At 36.5% G+C, this 19,563-nt stretch overlaps 1 protein-coding gene and 1 long non-coding RNA gene across 4 annotated transcripts; one reads left to right on the top strand and one right to left on the bottom strand.

Moving 5' to 3' along the window:
* Positions 1 to 470: 470 nt before the first annotated feature.
* On the top strand, positions 471 to 4,556 carry LOC119075731. The gene is made up of 2 exons (XR_005087446.1): positions 471 to 500; positions 4,440 to 4,556. It is a non-coding gene; the product is annotated as an uncharacterized LOC119075731 (long non-coding RNA).
* A 549-nt stretch (positions 4,557 to 5,105) lies between these two features.
* LOC119075724 (serine protease inhibitor 88Ea-like) lies at positions 5,106 to 15,648 on the bottom strand. Of its 3 annotated transcripts, none has more exons than XM_037182260.1 (5): positions 15,468 to 15,637; positions 6,449 to 6,885; positions 6,076 to 6,380; positions 5,767 to 5,996; positions 5,106 to 5,702 (listed from the first exon to the last, which is right to left on the bottom strand). In XM_037182260.1, the coding sequence occupies exons 2-5, from the start codon at positions 6,871 to 6,873 to the stop codon at positions 5,415 to 5,417; spliced, it is 1,248 nt and encodes a 415-aa protein (XP_037038155.1). In that variant the 5' UTR covers positions 6,874 to 6,885; positions 15,468 to 15,637; the 3' UTR covers positions 5,106 to 5,414. The 3 variants fall into 3 exon arrangements, with proteins under 3 accessions (XP_037038155.1, XP_037038157.1, XP_037038158.1); XM_037182262.1 differs by having other exon boundaries at positions 5,286 to 5,702; positions 15,475 to 15,648; XM_037182263.1 differs by lacking the exon at positions 15,468 to 15,637 and adding an exon at positions 14,958 to 15,104 and having other exon boundaries at positions 5,286 to 5,702.
* Positions 15,649 to 19,563: the final 3,915 nt, after the last annotated feature.

Genomic DNA, 19,563 nt, shown 5'->3' with positions numbered 1-19,563 from the left:
TCTACAAATGGAAAACCCCTCTCTACAAGCGACATGACATATTTTATGAATGACCCCTCTCATCATATTGTTTACGATTTATTTATTTTGCATGCACGTAAGTGTTACCTGCCTACAACAGTTTAATCGGCCGATTGATTATTTAACGATATGTGCGATTATACGCGATGGTTAAAATTTCATTTATTATTAAAATGTTGAAAGTTGCCCAACGCGTAGATTGTTAAAGAAAAAGGTAATTTGTCTTCGTAAGGTGCGACGATATATAATTCACCGTATAAATGCATGCGGGACCAACAAATGTCTTTGAATTTGATAGGCTGACCAATTTAAAGAAAAGAAAAAACGTTGAAATTGATTGCCTTCTGATTTTCGGATTGTTCAGACAATTTTTTTTTGTTTCTTCGTGTCGTGTAGTAAAGTAGTACATGGCTCGCTGTATCGTAGTGCTTGGTGGTAAATAGAGGTGAATTGGATGAATTACAAAAGCTTTTTGAGAAGTTTAATTGAATTTCTATAACGCAAATGTGTACTGGCTTATATAATGAGCGTGATTAGTAATTGTAAACATTTTTTTTTCTGAAAAGAATGCCATTGAAGACTTGGTTGGTATACGGTGCCTGTTTAATTTTTTGTCCATTGATTTATATCTTTTTTTGTTGCACATTGACTGTTCGCATTTCGGACCAAGAACTTTGCGTATTGTGACCTGCATTTTTTCTGCGGTTCAATTGAATGATGATTGATGTTTAACCTTGGCGAATTAAGCCGAGCTGATTTTGTTTATTTTGAAATTTTTTGCTGGATGCTAAACATTATCGCTATTTGTTCGACATCGCAATCTTAGATTTCTCAACATGTCTAGGAAACGCATCAGCGCAGAGTCGTAGGAGCGATCACTGGACATTGTGGGCTGAATCGGCTTAAGAACAAGTTGAGTCTTTCGGCCAATCTTAGTCGCTCACGTGAACTTAAAGAAGAAATGGGCATAGAGATCATAATGTGAATGTCCTAAATTATTCCCACTTTGACACAGGATCCTAGGAGAAGGATGTGATACTACCTTCCGATGTTGTCGCCTTGGGACCTGTTACTCTGGATAAGTTCCTGGTGACCACAGAAAGGCTACTGTGATTTAAATGATGACCGGGAAAGGAACAAAGGGTTACTAGACATGTGTTTCGAGATCATGAATTGATCATCCTACCCTGACCCTAAATCCAGATATCGGCTGGAGTTGCATGGATAATGACTTTGTACTGGTTAAGCCTGACGAAATGAATTTTCTTAAATTAACTAAACAAGCTTACGAATAATGTTGTGAAAGGGGTTCCAGCAACGCACTTCGTTGGTTCCAGACTTTTTTCCCAATTTATGTTATTCATTCCACATTAGATATCCATATTGCTATTCCTACGTAGGTGTAAGAGTCTTGATGTTGGTAACATCGGTGAATTGTGTAATGACGTTTTGTTGGAAAAATCGTCAATTTTCAGAGTTCTCACACAGTAATAGGTCTTGGTAATATTATTACAAGTGCTAGTTGTCTCACTCTGCGCGTGTAAGCCGTAAATCTGAGTATAAAAGGGATCATACTAATATAAACGTGTGGGACTAGGCAAAACGGATAGTTGCTTTAATATTGCTAAGTTTTTTTAGGTGAGTGTGTAGGTAAAGTAGACAAATGCGAATGGTTGCTTGAATCCCTTTCGTAAACACATTGGTGGTGGTTATTGATTCACCTATCTTTTATACCGACCTTTACCGAAATCTCAAGCAGACAACTCAGGTAGTGAACGGAAAATTTTTCAATTTATTTTCATCAATCAATAACGAAACACATTAAAACAAATGTAATGAATTCCAGAACACAGTCTAGTCTGTGGAGACGGTGTTTGTTGTTAGAAATAATTTTTATCACTTGAATGCTTTTCGTTCAGGTGACGAGAGAGAATAAATTTAAATTGAATACAAAACTGAAAATATGTTTTAAGTCAACATTTGTACATTGAATTCTTCGTATTGATCCAAATATTATGTACAGTTTGACCTTGACTGTTTTCATTTCAGTTGTAAATTTGCAAAGCAAACGAAATGTGGAATGTGGTGTTCCTGAATAGTATCAGTATCCATACGAAGTACAGGGGTCTAATAGTTTAAGTATCACACTTGTAAAGCCTCAATTTCGAATCCACGACCATGAGTAAAATTGCAGTGAAGAATCATCGTTTTTTCTAAGCTTTCCTTCCCACTTTTTTGTCATTTTATCCTTTTACGAAATGTATTTCAAAGGCTATCTGTTTGATACCATAGACAAAATGCAAGTCGTTTTATCCTATTTTTTGGCGCGTAAGAGATTTAACCTGTTACAGGCGGCTGTCATCTGTTATCGACCACAACAGCAATAATAAGCGATAAGCTCTGACTAATGAGGCTTTATATAGCAAAAAAAGCATGTTTAAAACAAACGAAGTAAAAGATTTCTGAAATCAATCACTGAAAATCTTCGATCAAATGAAGTAATAGCTTCAACAGTAAATATCAGGCCTCACACGCTTTAAAAATCCTCCTATTTTAGGAGTTTTAAAAGGTTTTTAGTGCTAGGTCTTAGGAGATTCTTAGGAGCTTTCGTGATAAATTCATCATTGTAGAAATGCTGATAAGCCCTTATTTCTTGTTAAAAACTCATATTTTTCCATTTACAATGGCTATTTCTAAGAAGTCTCTATTACTTGTAACATCCTTCGATTTCCTACGTGCAAGGTATCTATATCATCATACAGGTTTGGAAATCACGAATCTATCACGAAAAATTCTAGTCTCACCCAAAGTTACCAAAAAGCGCTCAATTTTGGACATAGGTTGTAAAAGAGACGAAAAAGTTGGATTGTCTGATTTGAGATGTTTGTCTCGCCATACAAAAGTTTAAACTTTGACAAATTGTGACTAAGGGGGTATTATATATTACAATTTGATCGAGCTATCGTCACTGTACTCACCGAAAATTTTTAGAACTAAATAAAACCAATGAAACTACAAACATACGTAGAGTACACTTTCATTGAATAAAACGAATTCTTAATTTAAAGAAAATTATGTCACAAAAATCATGTGTATCTGAATCCAGGATAAACCAATACTAACATTTACTGAATTTCCAAAAACGATTGCTTTATTGTGATCTAAAGAGGAGATTCTTTTGAAAAACAGGCAGCCGAAATCGGACGCCTTTTCTAGTGGACTTTTTGATATGTGCCTAGATAGGTATTGGTCCTTTTAGAAGCCAAAACCACTTACAAAAAAAATCGTCTTAGCTTGTGTACCATTGGTCGATTACACTGAAGATGGTTAGACCACGCTAGCCTCTGACCGCCACTGGTTCCGGAGGTCGAAACAGCATTTTATCTCCACTTTCGCTTCACGCGATCCATGGGAAAGGGAAGAGTAATTGTGCTCTGTTTGTTTGTTTGTTTTGGTGATTGTTCTGCATATTAGATAACGCCACCCCTGGAGTTAGTCTGGCTTCCAGGTAAAATAAAGTTTTGTACCATTGGTGAGAGTTGACCAAAATCCGAAAACATGCACTTTTTTATTGAAATTTCTCGTAGGCTACGAAACCTACAAGCTCGTGTGGGTTGTCATTAGAAAGACAATTGCATGTTCTTTCGGGACAGTGAGTTATGAGCAGTTGAAAGTATGGGTAAAAAAAGAATAATTTCGGCGAACTTCTAACGGTTCCCGTGCATCCGAAAAGCAACAGAAACACAAAAAAAGGATTTCTTCAACTGAAACTGGGCTAAGCTTTCAAATAGTAGCAAACATGCACGGGTACTGTTTCGATGAATGTGGTTGTGGAATGAAAATTTGATGCTCAGTATCTCTACTCAAAAAATTTTGTGCACGTGATGTTTGATAAAAAAATATATTTTTGTAGCAACTTTTAGCTGCTGGTTCACTTTTTCGAAATAATTCTATCTTGACCAAAGGTTTCTAGGGCACATATTAAAAAATTCACTAGAAAATGCGTCCGATCCCTCAGAAGTGAGAAGGACCGCAGGCGAAATTTTTAAGTTATTTTACTCATCCATTGATTAGATTGATCTTGATCCTGATTTATGGAAGTTTATTGAAATTTTCGAAGTCTCATTTTAGGAGTTTTAGGAGGCTTTTTGAAATTTTAGGAATTTTAGGAGGCCTCCCTGAAATATGCTTGCCCTCTGTGACGAATTTTTTTACTTTGACACTTTCTTGGCATTGCGTCACATTCTAACGATTTTTCCGTGTGGCCAAGAAAAATCGCTGGGGTGCGAAGAAACGAAAAAATAAGATGAATCGACAAAACAAAAAACTTCACGGCTATACCGGAATGTTGTGACACATCTGAAGTATAAACAGTACAACCAATGTAAACATCGAGTCAATTGTTTCTCTTATCTAAGCAGAGCCGGATTATCCAATGGGCAAAGTGGGCCCGGCCCAGGGCGCTGGGAAAATTGGGGCGCTGAGATGTGAGAATTTTAGGCGCTCAGAAGTGAGAAATCAAATGTTTTGAAATTTGAAAATCGCAAAAAACTTTTCATTCGCTCCGCTCGCGATCGTTAACTCACTACTTCAGTGTCAGATGCCCAGGTCGCTAGAATCCTTAACCCGCCCCTGTATCTAAGTATTTGCATTTCCAACAGCCTGCCTGATATGATCATTTACTTACTACTGATACGTCATTACGGCAGGACAGTGATACTGAAAAAAAACGTTAAGATTCAGCAGTAATCGTCATATACAGTTTGCGAGTCGAAAATCGTTGTTTTCATCGAACTTCATGAACTTTCGACGGACTCAGAACGTGTGTTCACCTCAGCTTCGCCTCGAATCAACAGGATTCCCAACAGGAACTCGACTTTTCAATTTTATTAGTTGATAATGATCCTTGCAGTTAACTCGGGTTACATACTTTCCACTAATCGAAAGCAAAGTTTCCAAACAAGTACTTGTAATATTACACATCCCTCGCCTGAAAGATGCGTTTACAAAAGACTCAGCAGATTTTACAGCGCTCTCAGTGTTGGGGTCAGTAAAGCAGCAAATATACAAATCAAACGCTCAACCGTCGCTCGAAATAAAATTTTTATTCCACACACTGCAGTGTTTTTAGGGTTTAAAGCTTACAAAGTTGATTAGATATATGTTTGGTATACGAACCGCATTGATTTAAGGGTCGTTGAACAAAATTACACTGAATACGCCCGCGCTGGTCTCTCTTTACAGTTCAAAATAATTTCTCAAAATTTTGGTTCACATATTGTGTCTGCATCTCAACCGATGGATAAATAAATAAATTAAATTTGCGAATGATTCACTCCACTCCAAGCACATATAATGTCTAATAAGCATAAAGTCTGCGGCCGGAATCCCGTTTACTGTTCGGGTCCTCGGTAAACGCCAGCGAACAGAATGGCTCTGGACTTCTGATCGTAAATGAGGAACATGAACGGATGATCGCAGAAAAACTGAGCCGGATCCAATGGTCTGGACGAACGGAAAGTGAACAGAACTGTGGCCGCTGCAGCTGTCGATCCTTCTTCGTTCACTTCGATCTTGGCTTTATGTACTGCATCGTCCAGATGTAGATTGGCCTTGTCGCTGAAGCCAGTCAAATTGGCGGTTGAATCGAACAGATTTTTGATGCCCATGTCACTGAGTACCTGAATGTAAATCGAAAATTTACTTCTTCAGTTCCATTAAATTTTCCTTTTTTTGTGAACTTACCGGCACCATTTGATAGGTCTTTTCGAAACTGAATCTGGGCAACTGCAGCTCAACTTCTCGTGACACGCCCTCGTCAAGAGCTTCCTCTAAAGCTTGTGGTGTTAGGCGTGTAAGGACATTTTCCAAGCCATTCGGCACAAATGGCGGCAAAAAGATCATCATGGAAATTCCGTTATCCTCGCCGAGATAAGGAAGTTCTAGCACATGGCAGCCCAATCGTTCGTTGACCGCTGTAAATTTGTTGGTAAATTAAAGGTCCTACGCTCCGTAAATTGACGACAATGAACACCCTACGACTGCAAAACTTACCATGGTTGAACACCCCCTTTTTGTACATCATGTCGACGAAGTTATATTTTTCCGGAGTCGAATAGAAAATGCCTTTGAACGTTTCGTCCGCATTGAATTTCGATGCCCATTGCCCCTTGAAATAAGCGGCATTAGCCACAACCAAATCGGTGGCTTGTGTAATTGTGCCAGGTATAAGAATGTCTTTGATGTTGTTGTCTGTCACATTTTCCACAAATTTATTTATGTAGACGCGACTGTTCTCTGCATCCTTTTGAAAATCCAAACTTTCAAATTCCTCGTGAAAGAGATCCTTCATGCATTCCCTAGAGGGATAAATCAGAAATTGTTATCGAGCTCTGACCTCTGTCCCGAGAATAAAGGTCAAATTTACTTGAAACCAGCCTCTTTAGCCACAAATACTTTATCAGCTGTTCGGAAAATCACCGACGAATTGGCGGCTCTACGCTGTCTCAGCGATTCTTCCAACCGGTACGCTTGCATCACATCAAATTTGCTATTGGTCCAGTTCAGATTCAATACATTTTTCAGTTCCGTTTCTGTGGTGCCCTTGGCACCGAAATAGGTCAACAACAGTGCATGGAACGTACTGTATGGTGAGAAGAAAATATTTTCGCTGGGCGATGTGCTTTGCAGCGCTTTGAGCATGTTTAATGTGAATGTCTGTTCGCCTAAGTATAGTTTACTTCGGGCATCTTTATTGAACGGTTGTATGCTATCGTTGTCTGTCAAACATTGGCTCAGCGACAATGTGATCAAGGACAGTAGAAAAATTGCGATAAGCGTGTGCTGTGTCATTGTTGTGATTGTCTGAAACAATAAAGAAATTTAGTTATTTGATGCATTGAATGCAGTTACGCTTCTTTCGGAATTTCGAAAAGCTTTCGAATGTTTAAGCTTCCAACTTAAGCTGTAATCGCACTAACGCCGTTTAGCTCTCCGTTTATTTTTAACAATGGAAAGTGGGAGGAGCTTGTATCGTTTGATCTTAAGGCTGCGAGCGCACTTACGCCGTTTAGCACTCCGTTTACGAGTGAACAATGGAAGCTCCTCCCACTTTCCATTGTTAAAACATAAACGGAGAGCTAAACGGTGTAAGTGCGCTCGCAGCTTAACGGAGTAACGGCGTATGTGCGTAGAGACCTTCCAGTTAAAACAACTTGAAATTTGCAAAACATGGCCTTATATGGGAGGACATAGAGGGATTCTTTTGAATTTCAACTGACCGAAATCGGCGCTATTTATTCTGGGACTTTTTATATATATGTTTAGTTGGGCCTTGGTGCCTAGGCCCCAAAATCAGTCTCAGATATTTTTGATCTTCCATACTGGGCTGGTTGTAAGTGGCCAAAAGTTGAACAATGGGGTGTCGTAGTACGGATTTTATTTACGTAAGGTGGCGAGGACACGGGCGTGTATGGGTTCGTTAGAAAGCTGAGGGCGAGTACTCCTGGGGCAAATATTACCTTCATAAAATTTGATGATAAACGGCCGACAATATGACTTACTGAAAATTTCTGAAAATCGATGTAACCTCGGTGAACTTTGATGAGTGCTGTCACCTCACTAATTCAACTATTTGATTAAATTATTACTTATTATGAATGTGGGGGGCATCAGATTTACAGCGATACGCATATTTAGTAGTTTGGCGGAGTGAAACACACACGTAGTCACGCGCCAAAATACTACAAATGGGTATAGCTGTAAAGCTAAGGTCCCCCACATTCATAATAACTAATAATTTAATCAAATAACTGCATTAGTGAGGTCACAGCCCTCGTAAAAGTTCATCGAGGTTCCATCGATTCTGAGAAATTTTCCGGAGCTCATATTTTCGGCTGTTTATCATCAAATTTTTTTAAATTAACATTTCCAACGGTAGTACTCGACATCAGCTTTCCAACGAACCCAAAGACGCCAGTGTCCTCGTCACCTTACGGAAATGAAATCCGGACTACAAAACCCCATCTTTCGACTTTTGGCCACTGACAATCAGCTAGGTATGGAATATCAAAAATATCTGAGACTGGTTTTGGGGCCCAGGCACCGATTTCGATTAGTAGAAATTCAAAAGAATCCCTCATATCCTGTCGTGTTGGGTGAAGTTAATTTAGGTCATTCTGTAACATTGGAGAGCTTTCACGAACTTTTTTCAGCTTTCCTTTAATTCAAATTGCACAATTCATAGAAGGTCAAACTCCTTAAGAAACTGACCTACGGTCTTATGATTCAATATGGTTATACCGATGATAATACGTTATGTCGTTCGTTATTTAACGATTAAAGACTGATTTACCGATGGAACTCGTAAAATGTATGTCGTCAGTCAGCTATTACATGCGTATTAACTGTATTTCTCACACTGAGTTCCGGTTTCAACAATTTTCAATTTGTACGCAGTAACTAGGTCCCACCTTTTGGGCGGGTCAGGTCCCTTGACTGACAATTTTTTCAATATATTTTTGATCAATTTCATTGTTGAACTTCCGAAGCATCACTGATACAAATGCCTACATTTAATATATCGATTACTCTATACATGACAACAAAATTTGACAGAAAAAGTTCTTCAAATAAACCTTCGAACGTAAGACCGAATGATCTTTGAGTTCTCATTTTTCTTATAAATTTGCAGCAAGATTTTCAATCAACCACAAATCGTAAAAAAATGAGACTCGTGTGAATTACGGCCCTCGCTCCGCTCTGGCCGCAAACTTCCCACTCGTATGAGCTATCTATTATTCTGTTTGATTGCCATTTTGTCAAATTTTATCAGAGTAGATGCGAAGTTTTACGAATGTGGAACGATGAGAGGACTCTTTCACTTTGGTAAAAAATAAAAAACGCGATAGATGTTCTTCTCTTACAGTTTTGTACAAAAAAGGAAGTCCCCCGGTACTTACTAAATTTACAAAACCTTCAATCGTGAATAAAATTTGGATGGTAATAAACGACCGATAAATTTTGTCGTTTCTTCACTTTTGTCGATTTTTTTCGTCGATTCAGAAAGCGACAAAAGTGAAGAATTGACGAAACGTCTCTAAGTTACATTTCGTAGAAGGATGAATTCCCTAGGAACGAACAAAACGCCTTCTCGTTAAGTTTTGTAAAAGGATGAATTCACGAGCCTTTGCATTACATTTCGTAGAAGGATGAATTCCCTAGGAGCGAACAAAACGCCTTCTCATTACATTTCGATGAAGGATGGAGTCCCTAGGAACGAACCGCCTTTGCTTTATATTTCCAAAATCGACAAAGTGTGAAGGAAAGCCTTTTTTTACTGATTTACTGAAGAGGTGCCAGCGACATGTACCACATTTCTATCGGTATTTTATTATTTTTTATCGGTAAAATTGAATTTGTCTATCGGGCGAATATAATGTCCCATAAAATTATCACGACTCGTGAGAATTACGGCCCTCGCTTCGCTCTGGCCGCAAACTTCACACTCGTATGGGAGTTGTAAAATATTTTGTTTGATTGTTGGAATAATGAATTTTAAAAAAATATTCAGAAATTAGTTGAGAATGACTTATCTTATATTGCCTACAAAGAATGATGGTTACATTTAACATAAAATTTCCTGCACTTTTCAATCATAGTGTGCTCATTTGATAGCAGGCATTTTTCTGCCGTAAAACATTGAGTAAAAAACATCTTTCTTTGGTATAGTAGACGCATTAAATTTGATAGTCAACTATCAAGTTGTTAGTCAACTATCAAATTTGATAATCAACTATAAAGTTGTTAGTCAACTATCAAATTTGATAGTCAACTATCAGATTTGTTAGCAGTTCACTAACAAGAGATGTTTACCGGTTAGCGGCTGGGCATGTACTGACGAAATTTTTCTTTTTACTTGTTTCATGCACATTATCGAAAACATACTTATACGATTTACACACACTACGCAACAAAATCAAATTTCATCAAAGTAATCTTTTTCGATTGAGACTATAAACAACAGTGTAAAATCCTGTTTTTCTGGGATAGCTTCCAGATCATTCGTCCCACATAGCCCATCTTCGAACTTAGCCTCGGTATTTTACTTCCTCATATTTTAAAAAAAGATTCATCCAAATTGGGTAAAAATTACTCAAGTTATCGTGCCCTCAACGATTTTTTGTTACCCACATTTAACGTTTTTCATACCATTTCATTCATTTTCAATCACAGTGAACCTTTTTGTTACCCACATATTTCGGTATTTTCTGGTGTAAGACCCTGACTTTCAGTCAAGGGAACAAGTATACCTCAACCGTGTGTTGACATTGTTTCTCTATCTCTCTCTCTCTATTTGTCATTTTTTATTTACAACAAAACCGAATCACAATAACAAAGACCGCCAACTACGTAAAACCATCAGATCATACCAAAATACTTTCGATCCGGTATTGCATGGTACATTATAATGTAATGACTCATCGATGTGCATCGATGATCGTTATTTTTTATGGAAATTGTAACGTCCATATCCGTTCACGTATTGATGGTTTCGTTGGATGTTACTTCATAAATGTTTCGAGTTTCACGCAGGGCAATTATAATGACTAAAAAAGACAATGACAACAAAACGTTAATGAATGAGAGTACATCTCGTTACTATACCACTTTCTCTTAGCAGGCAAATCCAGTGATTCAGAAGGTATTGAATGGAAAGTGTTTTATTTGAAAATTCAATGTCTCTGTAATGATAAGACATTATTGCCGTTTGAGGATTTGTTTCTTTAGGTTCAATGAAGATGTTAAGATAGTTCTGTTGTAGTTGGTAAAAGACTTCGGTCACGTGCTCAGTACGACAATATTCAGTGTTCCACAGATCTTTCTTCAGGAAGATTTTTTCATAAAATAAATTGTCGAAAATTAAGACAAATTTTAGAGGAAAAGTCCTGGGAAAATTAAAAGCGATCCAAGTAGTTCTGAGTGTCTTTACGACTTTACCAGTCGTAGGCGAGAGAACACAAAGCAGATGAGTGAGACTTTCCATCCAAATTGTGTTTACATTGAAACAAACTTTATTTCGAAACATGTTTGCGTTATAGTGTGTTACATTAACATGTTCCACGCCAATGACAAAATGCTCAAATTAGTCAATCGAGCACGAAAATAATGCAAATATTTTGATAAGTTTTCGTGTTTAAAACTCGTTACCTGTGCGTCAGCAGAAAATCACTCAATTAAAAACCGAATCGCACTTCCGCATCACAGCGTTTTGATTTAAATTTAAATATTTTGGTGGAAATTCAAACATATTGAAAGTAACTGAGCCGTAGCCTGATGGGAATATAGGCGCAAATTGCTAACTCTTCAAACTATAGAGCCTACAATTCACGCCGTAAGTGCGGTCGAAATTTAAAATGGAAAGTGCGGAGGTCTTTCTAACGTAACGTCATTTTCATACAAGGAAGCGTTGAAATGTACTTTTCGGTTCACTTTTTCATCAAATCGTTCACTTAAAATTTTAGGCACACTTACGGCGTGAATTGATTGATGGCAGATACAGTGTTAATTAGCTTTTATGCGGCTGAATTACAACATCAACATAATAAAATTAGTCTGATATGCGCCCCATCTCCCCGGATTTATAGTCTAGCTCCGGCACTGTAAAGTAAATCCTCGGTCACATGAACAAAGACTATAAATAAATCAATAGAACAAGCTGCCACTTTGGAAAAACCATTTGCGTTTTTATTTTAAAATAATAAAAAAAAGTAAAACTCAAGTTTCAACTAGGTATACAACCATAATGTTTAACCGACAACGCATAACCATACAATAGAAATTACTTTGGCGAGTGAAAAAACATGGAAATTATTTGCATTTTAATAGTTTAGTATGGTTTTTGTTAGCAAGATCAAGGTTCGGAATAAGTGTGACGACATGGAAATTCGCTTTAGTTTATTGGTTTAAATTGGTTTGAACAAAATTCCCGAAGTGATTAAATTACTATATAAAAACAACAACAACAACTTTCCAGATGGGCCAGCGAATAAAATGTTGTTTTTTTTTACTCGCTGCGACCATCGGAAACTCGTTTTTTCTCACGAACACCGTTCAAACTCGTCTCAGGGAATCTTCACCAGTAAAATAACTTTGAATTGCTGTGATCGAACAATGTGGCTGTATAAGGATTGGATAAGTTTTCACACGGTACATGCTTCGAAAACCGTACCTTTCATGTTTCAAGCACTACCTAGGAGCCATTAGCATCCATCACATAACTCGGGATAAAAGTGAAAAGTCTTCGCCTCGTATTGAAAAAGAACTCTACTACGAAAACTCTACTTTTCAACATTTTGTACTAAGTTATGTAAAGAAGTATTGGCAACAAGGGCAGTCTGGACGTGACTGCTGAACCACGCCTCTAAGTACGTAAATACTCTCTGGTGAAAGTTGGGTGCTTAATTGATACCTCGCCTAAAATATAGCCTAAACAGAATAACTTCGTATATGGGTTACATCATGCGAATCATTCAGTGTGTGCATCGTTACAGTCATCAAACACACTTCATACCCAAATTATGAAGCGAACTTTAGGACTTTACCATTTGGAATTGTCTGACCCGGGAATCGAACCCGGATCATTTTGGTGGAAGGCTAGTACAATTACTTGAAGTGACACTTATCAGGTTGACTTGAAACTTTTTTAACGTACTTTTTGCAATGAACAGAGGTCACAAGACTTGGACAGATGCGTCGATTCGGTGTACCATCGAAAATTATTTTAAAATGTCCCTTCACGTCATTCAAGTTGACCTAAGAAGTTGGAAGTTGAAAATTCAGGTCGGATCAAAGGTAATTTCCTCTCTTGTATACTCGATACTTCTACAATCTTCGGCTGGGGGCAAAATTAGTAACGCATATTTCATACAGAACTGTCGTCACCGCTAAGCTAGTTACCTAGTTGTCGGAGTTAGTCTTTTCTGTTTTATGTGTAACGACGTTCGCGTTTCACATTGCGCGTGTAGTGTAATTATGAATTGTCTGGCCGCAAACTATAAATGATAATTTTCCAAGCGTTACTATTATCAAACGAACATCATTAATTTCAACCTGACCTCATAATTTGTTGGCAATAACATAAAAAATAATTATTTCCGAAATGAAATTAAATGTTTTTTATCACTTTTGCTGGGTGGTGCTGGTAACCCAATTAACCTTTTATTTACCAAACATAAAATTCACGTAAAATTAATCTTTGAGTATGTTCTACGTTCTAGGTTTCGAGTCGATTAAACGAAAAGTAGTTGAAAATGAAGGAAAGATCGCAGTTTATTTGGACGAGGGGCAGATGGTAATATTAGTTAACCTTTCATTAGGGCAATAATTCCAAAAAATTCTGAAATTCTTTAGAATTTTTCCGGAATTATTCGGAATTTCAGAATCAAAATTCTCAAAAACAGCCCTGATATCACATCGCTATACAGATTTTGCTGTAATAGTAGTCAAAACCAAGGTTCTTTCAGAAACTTGGTCAGAACAAATCGATTATTTTTCTCTTCCCTATCGGCAACTGATAAACAGCCCAATGCAGATATAAAACACAAAAGTACAGTGAACGACATCTCAAATGTCTCACTGTCATTTTTTTCAGAGAATGTCATTGTGAATTTGCAATGACACAATAAAATTCTCAGAAAAATTTGACAGTGAGACATTTGAGATGTCGTTCACTGTAATTGATTATTCTCTCTACTAACAAGAAAACATTTTTTCACATAAACTTGTGTTGAATTCAGGGACACATGACTACATTAATTTATGAGTTGTAGTTTGATGAAATGTCAAAGGAACGTGTTCGTGATTGCATGCGAATGTTCCATGTCATTTTTATTAGTTTTATCCTTTTACGGAAGGCCGGTTAAGTCAGCAGTTATAGAAAGTGACAATACAAGAGCTTTTTGACTTAATGTAATCTTTATTATAGTAAAATATATGTTCAAACTAATGAAGTAAAAGATTTTGCATCAGCTAATTGAAAATGCATAGATTAAGAGGCATCGGTGCATTGCTGAAGAGCATACATTTGGACGATTTTTAAATACAGGATTTTTGTTTACTTTCGATGATATCTTTCTACTACAATCCTTTTTGAAAAATGTACGGCCGCAATAACGACCACGAATGTGTTAGCTTTCAACGGAAAATAGATTTGGTTGTAACTGCTTAACCACCTCTGAGAACAATGAGCAGTCTATGAAAATTTTGTTAAACTGCTCGCTTTTCTCAGAGCTGGTCGAACGACACCAACCAAAACTTTTTCTTAAAGCTAACACATTAGTGGTCGTTATTGCGGTCGTACATTTTTCAAAAAGGATTCTGATGAAAAGATAGCATCAAAAATGAGGTACGAGACACGCAAATGTAGGCTACAATGTTAGCTAAGTACCGATGCCTCTTAAGGGATGTAACAGTCTCGATAATAATATACATTGATTATTGATTGAACCATAAAAGGCTAAGCTGTCTTCCTTAGAAGACAACATAATATTCAAGTCTTAATGTCCAAACAACTATTACAGCTCCCAATTTGAGATGGTTGCAAAATTGTCAGTTACTCAGCTAATAAAAAGTCAAGATATCAAGAAATTTGTTGAAAAGACGGATTTTCCCAGATAGACTATGCAAAATGAACAGCTCAATCATTCAAATAACATCACGTTGTTGTCTAAGACGATTTAACCTTCAAATAACACGAACAATTTAATGGAATTCGTCGTGTAATTGCTTGAGTTATTCAAGACCAGAAAAAAAGTCAACAAAAACATTGCGTACGGTCGTTTAGGAATGACAAAAACTTTCAGCTAAAATCCGCAGTAATTCTGTGTACGGTGTGTATACAGTCTCGGGGTATAAGTATGTGGATATGTCTTGTATACCTTAAAAATAGTCTAAAATTAACAGTGATTCAGATGGCAATCTGGTCACATCCTCAAGTTATTTAACAAACATTTCGACCTGAGCACACACCATTTGGATACCCAACTTGTTTCACAAACAAAATGTCAACACTTGAATTATAATGTGTTATACAATCTGTAAGAAGTGCTGGTGGTATGTTATGCACACAGTGACGTCTCCGTCCATTTCCATATCTCGAATGTAATTTAATTACATTCACAAACAAACACAATATGCAAATTGATTTTCGGTTTTGTAAAAACATTTTTTTTGTTCGTTCGAACAGCGACTGATACAGTCACTAAGAGTGGTCGGATACATGAATGCGTGTATTAGCTTGCATAGACGATGGAAAGTTATAATAAAATTGAAACTTTCGATTTCTTTGCAAGACATCATCAGAGTTGTACATTAATGTTGTTAACAGTCACGTTTCTTTTACACCGATGGTATCATCAATTACACTAACACGAACTAGTAATACGCACCTTTTGCCTTTTAGTAATCCAGTTTTCTTTCGGTATCGATGCAATTTCAACAAAAGATTAGCTCCTGTAATCTTCTCAATTGCAATTCTTATAGATCGCGATCACTGAGAGAGAAAAAAAAAAAATTTAAACAAATCCGACTGAACGTATTGACGGTTACTTGAACACTGAGTTGTGATTTTATTTTGTTGTTAATGAAGTTTCCATACGAATAAAATGTGGTTGTGTATAATGGGAATGATGGAGACTCGACCAATTAATTTTTTTTTTCATGAAATTGAAGAGAAGAGAACTTTCAGAGTGAGAATGCACACTCTTTTGCCGCGTGAGCGATACAATTGATTCATTTACTACATTGTATAGTTCAGTCAAAACAGAAGAATAAACAAAATCAATTGGCTGTTACGGAACTCAACTGTATTGTCGCTATGATCGATATTGCAGTAGCGGCCTTAAAGATGTGTTACACTAACATCACATGACCTTGTAAATAATCAGGCTGCAACATCAGGAGGATGGTAGTGAACGCAAATTTTGGTCTGATCTCGATTTGAGGATTGTTGTCTGTTCATTTTCCGAAGTTCGAATGTTCGATCCCAAATGATAATCATATTTACCTTAGATGTACCCTTTAAGGATAAGGATAGTATGGTAAAATAAAATACTTTTAGGCTAGTTTTCTAGCTCGCCGAGCTCGCCTTAAAAATACATTCTGAAACCAGTTGCTTAGACCAGTTAAGACATTTGTAATATTTCGTAGATCAGCTATGGCACTGTAATTAGTGTGATTATATGGGTGTGGACCAGCTGTTAAAGCAGCCGAGGCAATGCCAGACACAAGTTTAGTGTTGACATTTTAACTGTAAACCAACCTTACACCAACATTCACTTGCGTTTGTTCTACTTCGAAGCACCAGATACCAGCATCTTTTCCGAGAATAATGCGCAGTATCTATATATTTACCAAGGTAAATATAGTGAGGAGGTAATGCCACGCAGACATAGCACATAAGTTCGATGCCAATGACATCTTTCTTTAAAATGGTTGAATACGAATTATTTGTATTTCACAAAAATATTTTCGCTATCTCACAACAGATGGCCTGACTTTCTATTCCATTTTTTGCTTTCAACGAAGGGATGAGATGGCGTTTGCATCGAACTTTCGTGCCACCGCACATCTGATTCGGTTATATATGACACACTATATTTCCCTAAATCTAGTACTTCGATTAAAATCAGAATTTTTTTAGACATATTGTTACAGTTGATGCTGCAAGGTTCTCAAAGAAAACGGTAAGACTCTTCGTAAGTTGAGAGATTATTATTATTATCTAACTTAATAACGGTTTTCACATTAGTCCCATCGTGTCAACTTGATAAAAATAAATATTTTCTTCAACTAAATTTTACTATTTGTCAAAATATGTGTGATCGCCTTCGTAAGTGTCTTAACCTGGTCTTTCAGAAGCTTGCAATGATTTCTGCCATAGCACTGCTACTAGCTCGAACACTCATTATATCAACGTCAAAATAGCCTCCAAATTTCAAAGATGTATGCACTGATAAAAAAGATTTTGGCGGTGTAGTACGGATATGTATGATATACTTCTGTTATGCATAGTATGCGTCGGGTATGTATGGCAAACATGTCGTATGTAAAGTTTACCATACATCTCACGCGTGTTGTTGACGTAGGACATGTGTAAAATTTTGGTATGCAAATCTAATCGCAAAATTACCTCATACGCCCAACACGTTTTAGAAAAGCATACGTGTTGGATGTTTGTATACACATGGTAAGTATGATGTCGAAAGATCATACTTGTTGTACACCGTACACTGTGTATTTTAAATGAAGGCGAGTTCTGGAATCGAATACGCTAAAAAAGACTTTTGGTCCGTGGTACGATTAGTATTGTTCATATTGGAGGGAGAAAAAGTTTTTGGTCATAGATGCGAAGAAATATATTTTCAGAGTTTCATAATGTGTGTCATGTAAGTAAACGTACAGCGTGTATAAGCACTTCGTGTGGAAACGTGCTCCACGTTTACCTTCTTCTACCAACACTTCACAATGCGACTATCAATGTAGTATGTCCTAATAGCAACATTGGTTGAAGCGCCGCTCCGAGATTAAGAGGTCTCCAGTTCAAACCCAGATGTGATCCGAAAATAGCTGTATGCCTGCCAATTTGCACGTCTACTACGTATAGTATACGTCCAGCGCGTTAAATTTTCTATATCAGTGTGCGTGTAAGATTGCATGTGTTGTGCGGTTTTATTCATACTAACAAATCATGACTCCTGTCTGCCTATTCAGATAGCATTATCCTTCAAATATTCTTTATGTTCATGCTGGGCTGGTAGCAGAGCTCTGCCAATCAGGGCCTATTTCCATGATCCGAGATCTTTGCTCACGTGGAAAATTTCGCTATAGATAGAATATGTGGTTTAGTAGTTTGAAGATTTTTTTTTATTTTAATCGAGATAAGTCAAAATAACAATCTCCGAGATATTTTCTGACAGAAAACAAGTTTCCGAGGGGTTGGATGGGGTTAAAAATCATCGAAAATTAGTTTTGGCATTTTTTTTAAATTTATTTTTATAAAGATTGTGGTTATCGTTGTCATTTTTAAAATACATTTGTTACAATCAGACAAATTGACAAATAAAAAAAAATTATTTTTAAAAAACATTTTTCTAAATTTTACATTAAACATTTTTTTTTTGTTGTACTTTCTTTTATATCATTTTCGTTTTTAAGTTGATTTAAATATTTTGTTTTTGTTTGTTTGTTTCACTTGGATATACATCAAATTTGATTTAGTTTTTATTAATAAAATATATTGCATTTCAACATTGATTTAAAATTTGTAGTTTTTCATTTTCTTTTTAATTCAGAGCTCATTTTTATAGTTAAATATTCGTAAATAAATAAATTAAATAGAACGAACAATTTTATATCAACAATTATACTTAAGATTAAGAAAATAGCTCCTGAATGACTTTGCATAATTATGAGTTAACTTTGTTGAAATTGGACATTTTTCACAATAATTTTATTTTTAGTAAAAACATAACCGAACAAAAAATAGTCCAAAGCTTTTCAGTCGAATCAACATAACTAGTATTTTTTACAATACTTCTCTAAATAATCTAAAATCGCTTTGCTATTTCACACAAGATGTCGTTGTAATAAACCCGGTGACTAGTTGGCATTACAAACATCGGACTGATTTCAACGACATCTTGTGTGAAATAGCGAAGCGATGATAGAACTTTGAGAGTGTGTAGAGTATAGAGGACAATAATGGTGTAATACCGCTCCAGAAACTTGCAATCTTGCTGCTAAAAAAATCAAGATCTTATATAAGGATGTCACGCATACTATCATACAACTTTTCATTGAGAGAGGAAATTTATTCGTCACTTGATCATCAAGGCTCTTTCCATGCAAAAATAAATTCCATCTCTCTTAAAAGGTTCTAACTCAATGATTTTGTCCCTGTTGTCGTCGAGCCAAAAATTATGACAATTCCTTAATGAACAAACTAGTACCTTAGCCGTTTGGTGTGATTGCAATATATTTTCACACAAGGGACATTACATGCTTTGCTCTCACAAGAGGCCAACTAGTTGAGAAGTAAAAATTAAAAGCTGAAGGGAAAGGTCTTTCGAACTCTCTCTCTATCTCTCTCTCTCGATCAGACGTGAAAGTACGCAAATGCAGAAAACCATCATTTAATGAATAAACGGACCAAACAGGTGGGATGTGCTCCTTGAACAAATTGTTGTATCCTCTTTGTATATCGATTGAATACAGATCTGTCGACATTATATTATTAACATTCAAAAACGTCAATCGTATCACGATATATTCGTTATAGTAGATTATTCACCTCTGTCCACATGTTTATTTAGACACTTGGGGAGTTGTTGCATGAGCTGAAGGCGAAATATTAGCACTTTTTCAATGCTATTATTTCACCTAGGTAGATAAAATCTATTACTTCTTGATAAACTGATGACAGCACAATGCTGGTCATAGAAACCCTCACAAAAGCGGAATCATTTACAAACAACAACTCCCTGA

Source organism: Bradysia coprophila, unplaced genomic scaffold (assembly GCF_014529535.1).
Source record: "Bradysia coprophila strain Holo2 unplaced genomic scaffold, BU_Bcop_v1 contig_232, whole genome shotgun sequence".
Taxonomy (NCBI): Eukaryota; Metazoa; Arthropoda; class Insecta; order Diptera; family Sciaridae; genus Bradysia; species Bradysia coprophila.
The sequence above is the reverse complement of the archived record's forward strand: the minus strand, read 5'-3'. Positions and strand labels throughout refer to the sequence as shown.